Source organism: Globicephala melas, chromosome 10, assembly GCF_963455315.2.
Source record: "Globicephala melas chromosome 10, mGloMel1.2, whole genome shotgun sequence".
Classification (NCBI taxonomy): domain Eukaryota; kingdom Metazoa; phylum Chordata; class Mammalia; order Artiodactyla; family Delphinidae; genus Globicephala; species Globicephala melas.
Window position 1 is genome coordinate 658,409 of NC_083323.1, and position 17,890 is coordinate 676,298.

Below are 17,890 nucleotides of genomic sequence, written 5' to 3' on the forward strand. Positions count from 1 at the left end.
GTGGGCGAGCCTGGAGGGCTGCCCTGGCTGTGGCCTCGACCCCGAGGGCAGAGCTTTTCCTGCGCAGCCCCCCAGCGCAGGACCGCAGGCGTTGTTCTGGGGCTGGGGGCTGAGCGGTGGCCTCTTGCAGACATAGTGTGCCTGAACCACGTGGAGGAGATCCTGGAGCTGGCTACAGACCCACCGCCCACCAAGGGCAACAAGTGGGTGGTGCAGAAGTACATCGAGACGCCGCTGCTCATCTACGACACCAAGTTTGACATCCGGCAGTGGTTCCTGGTCACCGACTGGAACCCGCTGACCATCTGGTTCTACAAGGAGAGCTACCTGCGCTTTTCGACGCAGCGCTTCTCCCTGGACAATCTGGACAGGTCAGTGGGGGTCAGCTAGCTGCCATAGAGGGTGGGCTCCCACCAGCACCTGGAGCGCGAGGCAGGTCTCGTGTGCCCGGTGGGGTGCTGTGTCGTGCTCGGGCCTGCGGAGGCTACTCGACCTCCCTCTGCAAGGGGCGGGCCCAGGCCCCCTGCCCATCAGAGCCAGTGCCTTGCGCCCCCATGGGGTGTGCGTCTTCTCCAGAAAATCCTGAAAGCACCGTCTGCCATGTGCTCGTGGGCACCAGGCACCCTCTGCGGTGGGTGCCGCTGCCCCTCGGCTGGGAAGGCTGAGTGGCGGGCCGTGCCCCTCCGCTGACCACACGGGCCGGGCTTGGGGTGCAGCTCTGCTTGCTCTCTCGGTCCCCTCAGCATGTGGAGGGAGGGGACAGGTAGGGCTCCTCTGGGAGGCTCCTGGGGACCAGCCCCTCAAATCCTGCAGTAGACTCTGCAGGGCCTTCGCTTTGTGAGCGCCCAGAGCCCTGGGTGGGGATCCTGCAGGCGGGGAAGCTGCTGGAGTGTCTGGGGAGGTGGGGGGCGGCTCCCCGACGAGGCAGAGTGTGGGACGTGAGGGTGGCCTGAGGGGTCCTCTGAGGATGACCCCAGCCGTGCGGGGTTAGGAGGGGTGAAGACGATGAGAGCGGTACCCGATACAGGGTGCAGGGGGTGCCGGGCAGCAGCTCAGACCTGCAGGAGTGGGTGCCCTGGGGTGGGTGAACCCAGCCCCAGCAGGGTCCCAGAGCGGGCAGGCCGGGTGGGTGTCAGGACGAGAGCCCACCAGCGAAGTCTCGGGAACGTGCCATTCTCTTGAGAGAACAGCTGCCACCTCTCTTTCCAGATGGAGGGCCTCCGTGGCTCTGTTTTGTGACCACACGCGGGTGCCCGGCTGGGTGCCTAGACATCTTGGCGGGGGCTACAGGGGAGCCCGTCAGTATCACGAGGACTGAAGGTTGCTTCACAGAGACCTTGAGGGGGTCCACTGTGCTCAAGCTGGGGGCTGTGACCACACCTGGGGTCACACCTGGCAGGTGACACCTGGAGTCACACCTGGCAGGAGCAGGCAGCTGGGACAAGTGGTCCCGGCCGGCAGCTCAAGGAGCACATTGGTTCCCACCAGGCCGGGAGGGCCTGGAGGAGGGGTCCTGGGCTGACTGGGCAGTGAGAAGCCCACGGAGCCCCTTCCAGCCTGCCCGGCCCTGCCAAGCTGGGAGCTGAGTGCCTGGCAGGTCTCCTACCCTCTCTGAGCCATTTCTCCATCCGGGACCATAACCCTCTCCCCAGGCTGACAGGAGATTCTCTGACATTGTTTCTGAACTGTGTCGGCTCCCTAACAGCACTGTTTGCAGCTTCCAAAACTCTTCCGTATGCCTGTAACTTGTTTCTTGCAACTGTCTTAGGGAGTACAGCTCTCTCATGGTCACAGGTGCGGTCTCACCACCCAGAACGAGATGGCAAATCCCCAGGCCCAGGGACACGTTTAAATGAAAATGACTTTGAACAGGACCCACGTATTTTATAATCTCCTAGTAGATGCTATTCAATTTAAATCCCGTTTAGAACAATGCCAGCGTATAAACGAATTAATTGAAAATTTCAGTTGGCGAATCCTTCTAGCCCTGGGGGGCTCCGGCTCTCCTCCAGGGACAAGTGGGGAAACGGGCTCAGGGGGTGGTACCTGCTGGAGGCCCCTAGTTGGTGGCCCCGGGCTGGCTGGCTTCTGCCCTGCCCTCCCCGCCCCACCCCATGGTGGTCCCAGGCAGGATGGGAGAGCTGTCCTGAGGTTGCCTAGGAGGATTAGGAGAACGGGGAACCCGTCAGAACCCCTCCCGCAGTGGCGCTGTGCCGGGGTCACGGCCCACGGGGCCAGGGGCTCGGGGGCGGATCCTCGGGGCGGGGTCTGGGCGGGGCCTCAGGGTGGGGTCCCGGGGCGCCCGCTGGGAGGAGAGGAGCCTGCGCACCCGCCCCCCGACCCTGACGGCGGCCTTGCCTCGCAGCGCCATCCACCTGTGCAACAACTCCATCCAGAAGCACCTGAAGAATGACAAGGACCGGAGCCCCCTGCTGCCGGATCACAACATGTGGACCAGCACCGAGTTCCAGGAGTACCTGCAGAAGAGGGGCCGCGGGGCCGTGTGGGGCAGCGTCATCTACCCGTCCATGAAGAGGGCCGTCACCAACACCATGAAGGTGGCCCAGGACCACGTAGACCCGCGGAAGAACAGCTTCGAGCTGTACGGCGCCGACTTCATCCTCGGCTGCGACTTCAAGCCCTGGCTCATCGAGATCAACTCTAGCCCCACCATGCACGCGTCCACGCCGGTCACGGCTCGGCTCTGCGCGCAGGTGCAGGAGGACACCATCAAGGTGGTGGTGGACCGCAAGGTCGACCGAAACTGCGACGTCGGCAACTTCGAGCTGCTGTGGAGACAGGTGAGGGGGGCGGGGTGTCCCTCTCCTGCCGGCCACCTCGGGGTGGCCCCTCCCCACGCCCCGGGGGCGTCTCGCCCAGCTGGCCTTTGCCATCCAGCTTTCCAATCTCTCCTCCCCAGCCAACCCCAACTCTGTGGCCACCTGGCAGGGGGTCCTCTGGCTGGGCTGGCGGGATGTCCGTGGCCTCCAGGCCCCTCTAGGCTGTTCCTTTTCCGACCTGCAGTGTCCTCCGTCCTCCTGGGGTGAAGATCCAGCCTCCCTTCAGGGGTCTTTCCAGGGGCCTGCTCCCCCAAGGAGCCCTCCTGCAGGCCAGGCAGCAAAACCCTGCAACCTGGCGCCCCTGGTGGGGGGACCCAGTGGGCAGCCCAGCTGTCGGGAAGTGTGGCTGGGGCTTCTCCCTGAGGCCTTACGCCTGACCGGCAGGCCAGGAAAGAACCAGCCAGCACCCCTCACCTCATCCTTCCCTCCCCAGCCTGCAGTGGAGCTGCCCCCCTTCCCGGGGTCCGACCTCTTCGTGGAAGGGGTGGGTGTGTGGAAAGCCAAGAAGCAGATGACGCCCATCTCCAACTTTGACTTTGCATCTCCGCTCTTGGACATTCATCCACCAGGGGAGAGGTGCCCCCCGGCCATGCCACACCTGGCTCCGGGGCCACCACGAATGGCTCTCCAGCAAGACTTGAAACTGAAAGACGAAAAGGTGCTTCCTTGCACCTTGCCTGTGCCCTAAAAGAGGCTGGTGGAGAGAAGTGCGAAAGTAAAGTGCGGCCACAGGGAGTTTGGGGAAGATAGAGCCCCCCCACCTGTACCTTTCAGCACCTAGACAGTAAGGCCCTGAGCTCTGCTCTCGCCAGGGCCGAATCAGACAAACACTTGGATCCAAACTTATTAAATGTGCACCCACTGCGTCCCTCTTCCGAGCGTGAAGACAGTGGAGAGCGCTCAGTTTCAGCTGCCCAGACCATCAGGTAACAGCGCCGTGCTCGTGTCCGTCTGAGCCCCGGGTCTGCTTGGGGCTACCTGCTCTGCGTCCTCCAGGGCAGGCCGGGGCCTCTGGTCCAGCCTGAGCTCAGAGCAGGGTTCAGGGCGCCCTGGCCCCATCCTGGTCCCGGCCAGTTGTTGGGATAGTGGGGGGTCCTGCAGCAGGACCAGGTGGGTAACAGCCTTCGTCTGTCTCCCCTGTGGGGTGTGGCGCCAATGGGGCATCGAGTTTGAGGTTTGCATAGGCGCCAAGTGCCGCGGACGGGAGGGGCCGGCAATCACTGGGCCCTCGCGCTGTTTTCTGAAGCTTCTGATGGAGCCGGTCACACGTGGCCCGGGAGCCTGGCCTGGGCTTGGCCTCTGAGCACAGGTACACAGGTATGGAGCAGCCCCACTGGCACGGTCTGGCACCCAGCCGTGGCCAAGAGAGTGACCCCAGCCAGGGCCACGCCCCCACCTGCTCTGCCCCAGGTGCACCTGTCTCCCTGAACTCACCAGGACACATGCACCTGCTGTGCCCACCCCCCCCCCCGGGTTCCCAGTGTGTCTGTCTGTCTGTCTCCCTGGCACTAACAGCCTCTTTGCCTGTCTGTCTGTCCCCATGGATTGTAAGCTGTCAGGGGCTGGGCTCTCGGTGCACCCCTGCACCTGGGGCCATGCCCGGCACATAGCAGATGCTCAGTGCATGTCTATTGCATCAGCACGTGTGCGGGCCGCCCCCCAGAGTCGCCAGCGCCGGGCACGATGAGCGTGTGCTTTCAGAGCTGGCAGGGCCCTTGGGGGCCACCTGCAGTCCGGCCCGCCATCCTCACCCCATGTCCAGTCTGGCACCAAGGTCTGTCAGCCCTACTGCTTAGCGACTTGCCTCTCCATGGGGGCAATTTCCAGGTTTTCTCTGCAATGCACTGTGCGACTTTCCCCAGGCCTCTTCCTAGGAGTGAGTGTCCCCAGGGCGCACACAGCTTCTACCTAAGTAGGTGTATTAGCTACTGTAACGAAGTCCCGCAAACTTGGTGGCGTAAACCGCAGACGTTTTTTCTGAAGGCCAGAGTCCAAAACCAAGGCGTCGGCAGGGCCGAGCTCTCAGAGCCTGTAGGGAAGAAGCTTCCTGTCCCTTCCAGCTTCTGACACCCCCGGCAGTCCTCGGTGTTCCTCGGCTTACAGACGAGTGACTCCGATCTCTGCCCTGCTTCACACGGTGTTCCTTCAGGGTGTCACTGTGTCCAGGTTTCCCTCTTAAAAGGACACCAGTTGTTGGATCGGGTCCCACCTCCTCTAGTACGACCTCACCTTACCTTGATTACATCTGCAAATAAGGTCACATTCACAGGTTCCAAGTGGGCGTGAGCTTGGCGGTGGGGGGGGGGCGGGTATTAAACCCGGCGCACCGGGCACTGCAGGCGTGGCCAGAGGGACGGCACTGTGACCGCGGCCACACCGCGGCCACACCGCGGCCATTGCTCACATTGTGCCGATACTTGGTGTTGACAGGGCCTCTTGTTTGCCTCTGGAGGGAGTGATGGCGCTCGTTTGCATTTTCCTATTTACTAATAAAATGGCCTGTGTTCAGACATGCGTTGGCCAATTAGGGCTCCTGTCCTGAAAAGCACGTCTTCTGTCTGATCGTCCTTAGAATTGTGCATCTTTTCTGCTGATTTGAAGGGGTGACAGCCATCTGTTCTGGATTCTCCTCCTTTTTCAGTTGATTTGTGTGGAAACACTGTGTCCCACATTGTGATCTGCCTTTTCACACCTTTATGGTGTCTTTGGATGTAAAGCCACCTTAATTTTAATAAACTCCGATAGGTCAGGCTTTCCCTCGACAGTTGGTCATTTCTTTGGCTTGCGGCCTTACCCTGAGGTCGTGAAGCCCTCTTCTTCTAGGAGCATTGCTGTGGCTCATACATTCCAGCCTTGGACGTTCCTGGAGCTGACTTGCACGGGGTGTGAGGAGCCCAACGGCCCCGCCCCTGCTCACCTGCAGGCTGGCACTGTTGCGTGTTGGCACCTCTGGACCTTCCGTTCAGCTCCACCGTTCTGTCTGCCTTGGGCCAGTGCCACAAGGTCTTCATTACTACAGCTTTGTAGGATGTCAGACAAGTCCTATGAGCTGGTTTTTCTTCCTTGGAAATGACTCAGCTGTTCTTGGCACCCCTACACCTCCACACAGGTTACAGAAGTAGGCTGTCAAGATTCACCAACATAATTTTTTATTAAAATTAAAAATTTTTTATTGCTATTAAATTCATCAGTTTGGGGAGAACTGACTTCTTTACATTACTGAGCCTTAGAATATGTGAACATGGTATATCTCTCCATAAATAAATCCTTTAAGATCTTTCAATAAACTCCTAGAAGTTTCTTTGTAATGGTCTTGCACTTTTTCTGTTGGATTTAGACATATATTTTTTATTTTTTATTCTATTGTAAATAGTATCAAATTAAAAAAAATTTTTCCTGCAAATTGTGGCTGGTTGATAGAAAGGGAATTGATTTTTACGAATGGATTCTTTTTATTTATTAATTAATTAATTTTTAAATTTTTGGCTGCGTTGGGTCTTCGTTGCTGTGCGCGGGCTTTCTCTAGTTGCGGTGAGCAGGGGCTACTCTTTGTTGCGGTGCGCAGACTTCTCATTGTCGTGGCTTCTCTTGTTGCGGAGCACGGGCTCTAGGCGCGCAGGCTTCAGTAGTTGTGGCACACGGACTCAGTAGTTGTGGCTCGCGGGCTCCAGAGAGCAGGCTCAGTAGTTGTGGCGCACGGGCTTAGTTGCTCCGCGGCGTGTGGGATCTTCGCGGGCCAGGGCTCGAACCCGTGTCCCCTGCATTGGCAGGTGGATTCCTAACCACTGCGCCACCAGGGAAGCCCTATGAATGGATTCTGTAAAAAGTCCATCTGGCTAATATCATTTCTATCAATTCATTAATATATTTGAAGATTCTTTTGGTTTCTCACATACAGTTATATCAACTAATTTGTTTTCCTTTCCTTGCAATCATTGTAACTTTCATATCTTTTTCTCACTTTTTTGACCGTCTAGGACCTTGTTTATTCATTCATTTTCCTCATCCCATTGGATCTCAGGTGCACACATCCTGATTAATCATAATTCTTGGTTCATGACATAGTTTCATTGTCCTTGCATGGCCTACGTTTTTTTGGATCGTTTTAGTAGTGTAATTAGAACTTGCACACAGGTTTTAATTGGATTTTTAATGTGGCTAAAGTTATCAATCTTTTTCTTTTAGTCAGTGCTACTTTGTCTTAAGAAATTTTTCTTTGCCCTGAGGTTTAAAAGATTGTTTACCTACATTTACTACTAAGAGTTTTACATTTTGGGGCTTCCTTGGTGGCGCAGTGGTTAAGAATCCTCCTGCCAATGCAGGGGACATGGGTTCGAGCCCTGGTCCAGGAAGATCCCACATGGCCCCGTGTGCCACAGCGACGGAGCCTGCTCTCTAGAGCCTGCAAGTCACAACTACTGAGCCCACGTGCCACAACTACTGAAGCCCGCACGCCTAGAGCCCCTGCTCTGCAACAAGAGAAGCTACCACAATGAGAAGCCCAAGCACCGCAACAAAGAGTAGCCCCCGCTCGCCACAACTAGAGAAAGCCCGCACGCAGCAACGAAGACCCAATGCAGCCAAAAATAAATAAATAAAATAAATCTATTTTTTTAAAAAAGAGTTTTAAATTTTGTTTTTGACATAAATGTCCTAATCCATTTGGAGTTGACTTTTGTATATGGTGTGAGTTAGGAATCGAATTTTACTTTTGTTCACGTAGAAAAATTTTTCATTATTTTTTGAAAACTTTATTTCTATCCCCTTGTGAACTGGTATCCCACCTGTGTGCATGTGTGGGTCTATTCCCGGAGTCTCTATTCTGTTCCACTGGTGAGTTTGCCCCCCTGCACCAGTGCCACACTGCCTGTTGCAACTGGTAGGGCAAGTTGCCTCTCTCTGCTTATCTTCATAAGGGTCTTGGTCCTTCCTGACCTCATTCTTTTCTATATAAATATCATAATTGTTTTATCAAGTTCAACAAAAAAAATCCTATTGATATTTTGGTTGGATTTGCATTGACTCCGTGGATCAATTTGGGGGAAATGGATAAATTAATGAAATCACACCTTTCTACCCATGAACGTGACATATCTCTCCATTTACTTAGATCTACTTTAAATTTTAGAATTTTCCCATCAGAGATCATAGACATCTTTTATTAGATTTATTTCTCTTACTTGATATTCAGATACTATTGCACATGGTGTCATCTCTATATATACATTTTCGCATTGTTTGCTGCTGTCATATAGAATGAAACTGACTTCTATATGTTAATTTTCTATCTGCCACATTTCTAAACTCTCCCATTATTCCTAAAAATGTGTATGTATCTTCTTTTGAGTTTCTATGTAAATAATTATATCCTGTGTAAATTGCTTTGTATCTTCCACTCCAACCTTCTTGCCCCTATGGTCTTGTCTTATTGTACTGGCTAGAACCTCCTACACAATGTTGGGCACCATTGTTGAATTCCTGATTTTAGAGAGAATGCTTCTAACATTTCTCATTTATAATGACATTTTCTGTAGGTCTTAATAAAGCTATAAATATGGTCTATACATATCAACGTATAGATACTCTAGCACGTTAAGTCGTTTCTTTCTAATCCCTACCAAGAATTTTTATTACAAATGTGCAGTGAATTTTCTCAGCAATTTTTTTTGCATCTATGAGACTCTCTTAAGTTTTTTCTCTTTATACTATTAAAGTGATAAATAACATCAATAGGTTTTTCTTTTTCTAAGAAGTTGCCTGTAGCACTGAACATCGATCGGTTTTTGAATGTGAAACCAACCTTGCGTTCCAGGAACGAGCCTAAGTTGGTTTGACGTTGAGTTTGATGTATGTCCGGATGTGGTTTCTTGCACGTAGTTACAATTGGTTCTCAACCACAGATTACTGACGTACTACTGTGGATAGACGTTTACATTGCTTCTAGTTCAGACTATTACAAACAGTGCTGTTGTGAGCACTCCTGAATTTGGTGAACATGTGTACATCTTTCTGTAGGAATGGAGTTGCTGGGTCATGCTTTGGTAGACACTCCCAAGGAATTTCCCAGAGTGACTGTGTCAGTGTAAATTCCGCCACAGTGTATGAGTCTTCCAGTGGCTGCACACTCTTACCAACACTAGATATTCTCTGTCCTTTTATTTTAGCCATTCTAGTAGATGTGCAGTGGGTTCACATGACAGTTTCAATTTGCATTTATCTGATGACTGAAGAAATTCAGCACCTTTTCATATCAACAGTCCATTTCAACATACTCTTGCAAGGTACCTTTTTTGTATTTGGGCATGTTTTTCTGTTCCCTACTCCTGTCAACTTGTAGGAGCTCCTTATGTATTCTGGATACAAGTCCTTTGGTGGGTATATGTATTAAAGGTAACTTCTCTCATTCTATGATTTGCCTTTTACTCTGAATAGTATCTTTTGGTGCACATACGTTATTTATTTCAGTATATGCCAATATCAATTTCTCTTTTATGATTAGCGTTTATGTTTTCTGTTTGTGAAATCTTTGCCTACCCCAGAGTCATAAAAATAGTCACTTCTGTCTTCCTCTTAAAGTTGTATGGTTTCACATTTAGAGCTATGTTCCATCTGGAACTGTTTCCGGGTGTGGTGTGATATAGGAGTTAAGGTGCACAATTTTTGTACAGACGTTCAGCTGATGCAGCATAGTGCATTGAAGACACTGTGTCCTCTTCGCTGCATTGTACCATTGTCGCAAGACAGGTGACTAGGTATGTTTTTCTGGTTTTGGACTCTACACTCCCAATTTTCTATGTTTCTGTCTTTATTAAGTCAGGTTTTCGCAGCAGTAATGCTGCATAACAAAGACAACCCCTCCCCAACCTCAGAGGTACTTATTCATCAAGCCTCTGTTTCTCACACATCTTCAGGTCAGCTGTAGCAATGTTGGGTTCTACCAGGAAGGCTGAGCCAGGCTCCAGGCTGCAGGTTGGGCTGAGATCCACCTCACGTGTCTCCCCTTCTGGGGCCAGTGGTTCCCCAGTCATCATCTTCACGAGGCAGATGGTATCAGCATGAGAGGGCAAGTCAAAAGGGGGAGGCATCTGAAAGCTTCTACTCACATCACATCTGCCCAAACTCAAGTAGGTGGGCGACGAAGGATACTCCTCAGTGGGGTAGGAGGAGCGGAATGAATATGTTCTGAACAATAATCAAATATACAACAGTCTAATCTCCGGGTCACTGGCATTCACTTACCTTCTGCAAACAAACTACGCTCACCGCCGCCGCCCGCCAAAAAGTCTCCACAGTCATAGAACCAGACTCTGAGTCTGGGATTTGTGATTCTCCATCATTCCTCTTCACCTGGATAACTATGAACCAGAAAAACAAGTTGGCAAGTCTGGGATTTGCTTTCCCTTCCTTACGAGCTGTGAGCTTAGCTGTGGCTGTTGCATGGAGGCTGGCAGAAGACACGCGACTCCTGGGTTGGAGACGAAGGACTTCATCGTTCTCATCTCAGGAAGCAGCGAGAGCCTCTGAACATCTGTGAAGCCACGTGGGGTGACGCACTGTGGCCCAGATGCCTGCTACACACGCTGAGTTTGCATCACAGATGAGGAACACTGAACCTCAGGCATCTACCACTTTTGTAGCAAGCAGTAAGCAAGCCTGCTCTTGTCCTGGAGGGAACTAGCACCTCATCCCCCAGGACTGCTCACTGCAGGCACGATGCTGAGAAAGGTAAATGGGTGATCAGGGTCTTGCATTCTTGGCACACCCCACAAAGTATGTAGGGTGCTTGGGAGACCCAAGGAAGGCCTTCTCTCCCAGTGATACACAGCATCCTGCATCATCTGAGCCTCCGGCCAGTTTCCACAGGCCACTCTGACCTGACCAGGAGAGGTGGGCACCAAACCCGTTTGATTTGTCTCACATGCATTTGTTTAAGACAACCGTCCTCAGGTCCCCCAGCAGCACAGACCTCAGCCACGTTCTCTGGGGCCCTGGCCTCAGCACTGTGAGTCCCGGAGGCATCCTTACTGCCAAACTGCCAGGACTGGGTTTGCTTTCCCCTCCTTACAAGCTGTTGGCTGTGAGCTTAGCTGAGGCTGTTGCGTGGGTGTTGCCAGAAGACACGCAACTCCTGGGTCAGAGATGAAGGACTTCGTGAGCGCCAGCTGATCTGGGACGCACTGTGGCCCAGGCGGATGGCGCATGCACAGCGGGCCCGTGTCACGGGGGGAGCAGTGAGCTCGGGGCACTTGCTGCCTTTTCAGGAAGCTCTTTGTCCTGGAGGGAGACATTACCTCACCCTGAGACGTGGCCCAAGTGAAGGGTGGTCAGGGCCTTGCATGGACGGAGCGCACCTCGAAGGACACGTAGGAGGGCACGAGACACCAAGGGCTGTCTCTCCCAACACGAGGTACCTGCGTGCATGCGTGCTCTTGAGCACGCGTGCACGGACACACACCCATGCGCACGCCTGCACGGACACACACATGCGCACACACACACACATGCACGCACGCCACATGGACGCAGCACAGGGTAGCTGGTCCACAGCACCCTGGATCCCCCCGGCAAACACTGCGCCCTTCCTGGGGGAGAGCTCTGTGCCATGACTATGCTCCTTAATCCATTTTCAGCGAGTCTTGGCTCTGCCCCGAGAGGCCCTTTTCTCGTCGTCCTCCTCGGCCGTATACGAAGGAGAATGTGGGGGACACGTGCCCCTTGGAGGCTGGCCGTTTCCTCCGCGGCTTGTGGCCTTAGGAAGCGGGGCTCTCAGGTCCTCACAGCGCAAACGGGTGCTGCCTCTCTTGGCCCAGGCTGGCGGTCCTTCTGCTAACGTAACCCTTCTCCCCAAAAGCTGTGCTTCCGTCCCACCAACTCTGTGCACCAAAATCCACTCCCACGTTCGTCTTCAAGATGTGTCCTTCTCTCCACCAGTGCTGGGACTCTGGGACCAGACCCACAGCCTCCCCAGGAGCCTCCTGTCCAGCCGAAGGCAACTGTCAGCCCCTTCCGAGCGCCTGGCAGAGGGCAAGGCAGCCGCCGGCAGCCTGGTCAGAGGCTGAGCCCCCGGAGGCCTTGCTTCCTGTAAGCGTCTCGATTTTGTCTGTTGCTCGATTGAGATGAGAACCTGGTCCACGTCGAGGCTCTGCGGGCTCAGGGTTTCTCCACCTCCTGCCGGAGGGCCACCTTCCCACACTCAGGTCCTAATGTCCCCATGCCCGGCCAGTCACAGGGAGGGACAGGAACACAGCTGGTCCGGGGCTGTCCTCTCCTGGGGCCCGTGCGGGTCCAGGGTTCGGTGACTCAGCCGGTTCAGGTGCTTCTTGCTCATAGGAGCCAAGGTTACTCCCGAAGCCACTCCAGACGATGTCCGGGTCCGCTCAGGGCGCACGCCGGCTTTCGGGGTCCCTCCAGGAGGGCGCCTGGCTGCGCCACGCTGGGCACGCGTGACCCTTCGGCCAGTCTCCCTGCCGTGTGCGGTGTCGCTGCGGTTGACGTCTGCCTCGGTCTTGGTGCCCGTGGGAGAGGGCGAGAGGGTCAACCTCCTGTGGCCGCTCTTCGCGCCCCCCCCCCCCGCTTCCCAAGCCAACACCACCTATTAGGGTCTCTCTCAGTTTCAGGACCCCCGTGCGCGCCTGAGTGGGTCTGTGCTGCGGTGACCGCGCGTGGCGCTCATCTCGGAGTGAAGCAATGCATGATGGTCACGCGGCTGTGGCCCTGAGGGTCCCACGGGACTAGCTGCGCTTGCTCCCAGGCTACCGGCCGTGTTCAGGCCGGAACCGCAGCCCCTCAGCCGCGAGCCCGCAGCTGCCCAGGGCGAGTTCGCCTCTTGCCAGCTGGGCCGCACGCCAGCACTTGCTGCCGTCACTGCACCGCGTGCAGGGGAGGGCAGGTCACCTGGCCCGGCCCAGCCAGCAGCACGGGAAGCACACTCTGCACCAGAGGCTGTTCTCAGCCCTTTGCACTTCCGTACGTATGTCAGGATCAGCCTGTCCACCTCAAGAGAAAGCAAAAAAGAGACAGACAGACAGACAGACAGAGAGAAGGGAGGGAGGGGGGAGGGGAGGAGAAACTGCCAGGATTCTGATTGGATTCGCCTTGAATCTGCAGAGGGGAGAACTGACATCTCTTTATATTGTCTTTCAAATCAAAAGCATGATCTACTCTTAATTAGGGCGTCTTGATTTTCTCTGGACTGTGGCTTGTGGCTTTTCAGGGTAGAGGTCTGGCACGTCCTTCATTAGGTTTTTTTTCTGGTTATTTGGTGGTTTTTAACGCCACAGGAAATAATATCTCTTTTGACACAATGTTCTTAAGGTGCAACTTACAAATGGTAAGGACAGGTCTCCAGCAGACACGGTGCGACGTGTTTGCCTTCACGACCGCCACCCGGAAGGAGAGAGGGGACATTTCTCCACAGAAAGTTCCCCGTGCCCCTTCGCACCCTGTCCTCGGCCATGCGATGACCACTCTCTGACTTCAGTCAGCCCAATCTGCTGTCTCGGCTTTCACTGCTGCGCTCAGAGATGCTCAGCTAGTCCGCGGCTTTCCAAAAGTGAGCTGTCTTCACTGCGGGCGCCATTTACGACTGTTTTAGTAAGACAGGTCTGGGTGTGGGATTTTATTTATTCAAACTGGGAACCTTTGGACATCTTTACTCTCCCACTCGTGTCATTAATCGTTTATGAGAAACTTCCAGCCTCTCGCTTTATGTATTGCCTCCACCCCATCCTCTCTGTCCTGGCCTTTGGAGCTCAGGTGTGACGTTGCTCACACCTTCGCTGCCCCTCAGCCCGTATCACTCCCGTTCAACGTCTGGTTTCCTGTGCTGCCATCGGCACAGTCTCCTCATTTGTCTTCCGGTTCATTCTGTCCTTAACAGTGTCTAGAGCCTTATGAATCCCATCCATTGAAACTTTAACTTTAGTTATTATCGTTTCATTTTTTAGAAACTCTACTTTTCAATAAAGTTGGTTATTCTTTGTAGTTCCTTTCCTTTGCCTAAAACCTCTAAGTTGTATGACATCACACAGTTAGCTTATATTCTGTGTCTGATAATTCTAACAGGTGAAGTCTTTGGTCATGTCTGTGCTGCGGTTGCGGCCGGCACTCTCACATTTTACTAGCGACGGATCAGTTTCTTTCAAACGTTAGTTGTGGGGATTCTTTGCACTCCTTCCAGAATGCAGGGGAGCCCCTCGGAGGGTGGTGTTTGCCCCGGGCCCCTCATCTCCCGCCTCCCGAGGAACGCTGCCCGCGTCGCTCTGAATTCATAGCTTGATGCTTTGTGCCCTCCCCGCCGTGCCTGCAGCCCAGGGGTAAGAAGCCGTCACTCAGACCTGTTGGGGACTAGCTCGGGACTCCAACTTCTCTGGGGTTTCCACCCACATAGCTCAGCGCCAGGAACACGCCTGGCGCTCCCTGGGGCAGGGAAGGCGTGTTCTGGGCCCACCCGTGCACCCGGGCTGTAACCTTTCGGGCTTGCTGCTTCTTGGGGGGGGGTGTCTCTCACCCCTCTTGGGGGTGGTCTTCTGCCCCCGCACCCCTAGCCTTGGCAACTCGAGCCTCGAGGCTTCTGGTCCGCAGAGCCTCTGAAGGAAGGGCTTCCCCTCAGCCGCGCCCTGATCGCCCCTTGCTTTTGTTGCTTCGGAGGCGTTTTTCGTGTTCTGTGCTTTTCCCCAGAAGGGCTGGTCTGGGTCCCAGAGCACCAACTCCTGCGTGGACACCCCGTCCGCTTCGGTGATGTCCCCCGTCCCCGGTGCCCCTTAGGCCTCACCCCCTCCTCCTTCACCCCCATGATGCATGGCTCTCCTGCTTCTCAGCCCCTCACGCCAGCCCCTAAATGGATGGCTCAGCCCCTCCTGCCTGCCTCATGCCGCCCCTCTGCCGCAGGGGCCTGGCCCTTCCTCAGCTTGGAGCGGGCCCAGGGCTCTGTCCCCGTCCAGCCGTACGCTAGGCCCGTTTAGGCCTGGGGTGCATTGGTGGGCAAAGCACTGCCGGCAGAGCTGCCCCCTTGGCGACAGAGCCTGCTCACCCCTGAAGATTTGGCCTCCCCACCCTGTGCCCAGGCCTCCGGTCTCCCACACCCTCATATGCCACGCAGGCCCTGGCATGTCCTGCGGGTCAGGCTGGCCCCAGGACCCGGGGAAGGCCCCACTCCTGGGCTCCGGCTCAGCCTCCGCTCAAGCGTCCAGGAAGCTGTGGGCTGCTTTGCATAGGCGCCGGGTGGCCCCCACTCCTGCCCACCCCACCCAGACCCTCCCGGACCCCGGGCAGGAGTGACTCAGCCCAGAGCACTGGCAGCGGGTGGCTCTGCCCGTGGCATTCCTGGGCTGAGCCATTGCTGGCTGGGCACTGCCCGGGGCCCAGGCCCACTGCCCGGGGCGTGCTCATTCCCCCTGACTGGGATTGCGCCCCCTTGGGGGTGGAGAAAGATAAGCAGGGCCAAGGGGACCTCAACGCTCGGCTTTGAGTGGAGGTCTGGGCTTTCCTGAGAGCTGGGGAAAGCCGGGTGGCTTCTGTGTGGGAGCAGGTGGGCTTGGGAGCCAGCTGGGCCGGAACTGCCAGCCAGGTGCACGCCTTGCGGCGGGGGGGCCGCCGCAGGGTGGGCGAGCCCGAGGTGGGCGTGCTGGGGGGAGCACCATCTCAGGGACCAGTGAACGTGGCCAGAACGAGGTCTTGGGGCAGCAGGCATGGTTTTTGGTACCAGTGGGCCTGGTCTGGGGTGGTGGACATGATTTCATGCACTGATGGATGCAGTCTGTGGGCTGGTGGGTGGCCTCAGTGGGCGTGGTCTGGGGCAGGTGGGCTCTGTCTGCACAGGTGGGCGTGGTCTGGGGCAGGTGGGCGCGGTCTGGGGCCATGGACGTGGTTTCCGGGCGGGTGGGCACCATCTCAGGGCCCTTCTGTCTCTCCCTCTCCCCCAGGGCTGCCAAGGGCCCTCCCAGCGCCGTGCCTAGTGTGCCGTGGCTCGCTGCCGCCCGCCGGTCCCTGCAAACGCTGCTGCTCGTTCTGCGCCGCCGTCCTGCAGGGCGCCTCCGTCGTGCCCCTCGGCAACGGGCCGGGCGGCGGCCTGTGCACCCCGTGACACCAAGGACCAGGCCCCGCGGCCTCCAGTGCGTGGCGTGCTTCTCTGGAAACCTTGGCATAGATGAGGGACCTTGTACACAGAGCTATTTTAGCAAAGTTGTGCAGTCTTCACCATGGTATTTCTGTGGAGCCTCAGTCCCCACCCTCTCCCAGTGCCTGCACCCCATGCCCACCCACATCCCGGGCCCCTCGCCCTGCATCCCACGTGCCATACCCACACACCCGTGTCCCCAGACCCACACGTCTCTCCTCACCCCGCATGTGAGAGGCATGCCCTGGGCATGTGAGAATGAGAGCCTCCTGGTATGTGGGCTCCCCCGCAAGACACCCCTCCTCTGGAGCCCCTCCCTCCTTGCTGGAGGGCCCCGGCCGGCTCCCCAGCGGCCCCTTGTTCACTCATTGATTCAACAAAAGTCTGGCTGTGCTGGTCCAGGTTCTTTGCACCCAAGAGCCTCCTTTCAACCTGGGCTGAGCGAGGGGGTGAAGGGGGTCCCTGCACTGGGTCAGATCCCCTCAGATTGTACCGCAGGTGGACTTTCGGGCCTCTGGCTCTCAGTGGGCCGTGCAGGCTGTGGAGACCAGAGGTGGGGGAGCCCCTGCAGCCTCTCTGGGCTCAGGCTGGGGTGTCCCAACCACCCGAGCCTACAGGGGACAGGGGGCCTGCGAGGGGTCTCGAGGGCCGCTTCTATGTGGACACTGGGGGGATCTGCAGCCCCCAGCCCTCAGAGGCAAGACAGGAGACCCAGGGGTCAGGGGCCTGTCCCCACCATGGTTCTTCCCCATGAAGTCATGTGGTTGGATTTGCCGTCCACTTCCGATCACCTGCATCTCCTTGGCACCGGGATGGCGTGTTCAGCACACCAGGGTGTCACCTGGTGGGTGGGCCTGTCCTGGGGCGGCCCTGTAGAGAGGGCCACTGCGGTGCCTACTGGGCCACATGGGGCCTCTGTGCCGCTCTGGGGAGAGTCACTGAGTGCGGCGTCCCCAGCTGTCCCGTGGGTGATGATAAAGCAGGCTGTGGTGGAGGGCAGCGCCGGGCCGCGCAGCCTGAGCTCCGGCAGCACGTCCTCTCCCGACTTACGCCGCCCGGCTGACCTAGGGGCCCAGGGACCTCCTGCAGCTCAACTCGGGGGGGGGGGGCAGAGCAGGGGCGGCGGGAGGACTAGCGCCTGGACTTCCTGGCCACCCCGAAACACGCCAGCCTGTGGCTGACCGCACCCCAGGCCAGCCCCACAGGTGAACGCGGCCGGGCATGCGCTATCCCCATCAGCTCTGCCTCACTGACAGGGCAGAGTGAGGCGTGGTGCCCAGAGCCCCGCGGTGCTCACACGTGCTCCGGGCCTGGTGGGAGCAGCGGTGAGGCGCAGGCCCGGGGGGAGGGAGGCTGGGCCGTGGGCTCTGGTGCCTGGGCGGGGGTGGGGGGTGGGGCCCGTGGTCTTGCGTGCCGTCTGCCTGTGGGGCCCATCCTCTGGTGCCGAAGCTCCATCAGGTGTCTCCCAAGTTCGTTCCTGCCTCGGGCCTGAGCCCACTTCACGGAGCACTCGGGTCAGACAGGGTGCAAGAGACGGGCCGGCAGCCAGGGCCGCCCCAGGGGCCCGCCTGCCCAGGGTGCCGGCCTGGGGTCAGCTCCGGGTCAGCTCCTCTCCACACCTGGGGTGCCCTGTTGTGGTTTCAAGCAGAGCCCCAGCCCCCAGGGCCAGCACAACGGGGGCGGGGCGTCCCCAGGTCTCCAGCCATACACCTTTTTCCATGCCCCCTTCGTGGGACAGCGCCCTCCCAGGCCGGAGGGTGCAGGAGGAGGGCTGGACACAGGGAGGATACCAAAGGGCCCCGGAGCCACACCTTGGCTTCTGGGGCCGGACAGGGTGCTGGGAGCCGCTGCCTGGAGACGTCTCCCCTGTCCAGGAAGATCCGAACGGGAAGGAGCAGAGCTCCGCCGCCAGCAGAAGCCAGGCCCCAGAGTT

General features: G+C 56.9%; 2 protein-coding genes across 6 annotated transcripts in view; both read left to right on the forward strand.

The window, feature by feature from the left end:
• MLC1 (modulator of VRAC current 1) overlaps window positions 1–3,543 on the forward strand; it is a 63,263-nt gene extending 59,720 nt beyond the window's left edge. For all 3 annotated transcript variants that reach the window (XM_060305531.1, XM_030855416.2, XM_060305530.1), the window contains 3 exons: window positions 131–371; window positions 2,366–2,801; window positions 3,274–3,543. In XM_060305531.1, coding sequence (XP_060161514.1) covers window positions 131–371; window positions 2,366–2,801; window positions 3,274–3,528 — 932 coding nt within the window. In that variant the 3' untranslated portion in view covers window positions 3,529–3,543. The remainder of the gene's footprint in view (window positions 1–130; window positions 372–2,365; window positions 2,802–3,273) is intronic.
• An 87-nt stretch (window positions 3,544–3,630) lies between these two features.
• Window positions 3,631–17,890, forward strand: part of IL17REL (interleukin 17 receptor E like) — a 49,368-nt gene continuing 35,108 nt past the window's right edge. For all 3 annotated transcript variants that reach the window (XR_009565315.1, XR_009565316.1, XM_060305533.1), the window contains exon 1: window positions 3,631–3,766. Coding sequence is in view for 1 of the 3 variants with exons in the window: in XM_060305533.1 (XP_060161516.1) it covers window positions 3,691–3,766 (76 nt within the window). In the remaining 2 variants the exon portion in view is untranslated. The remainder of the gene's footprint in view (window positions 3,767–17,890) is intronic.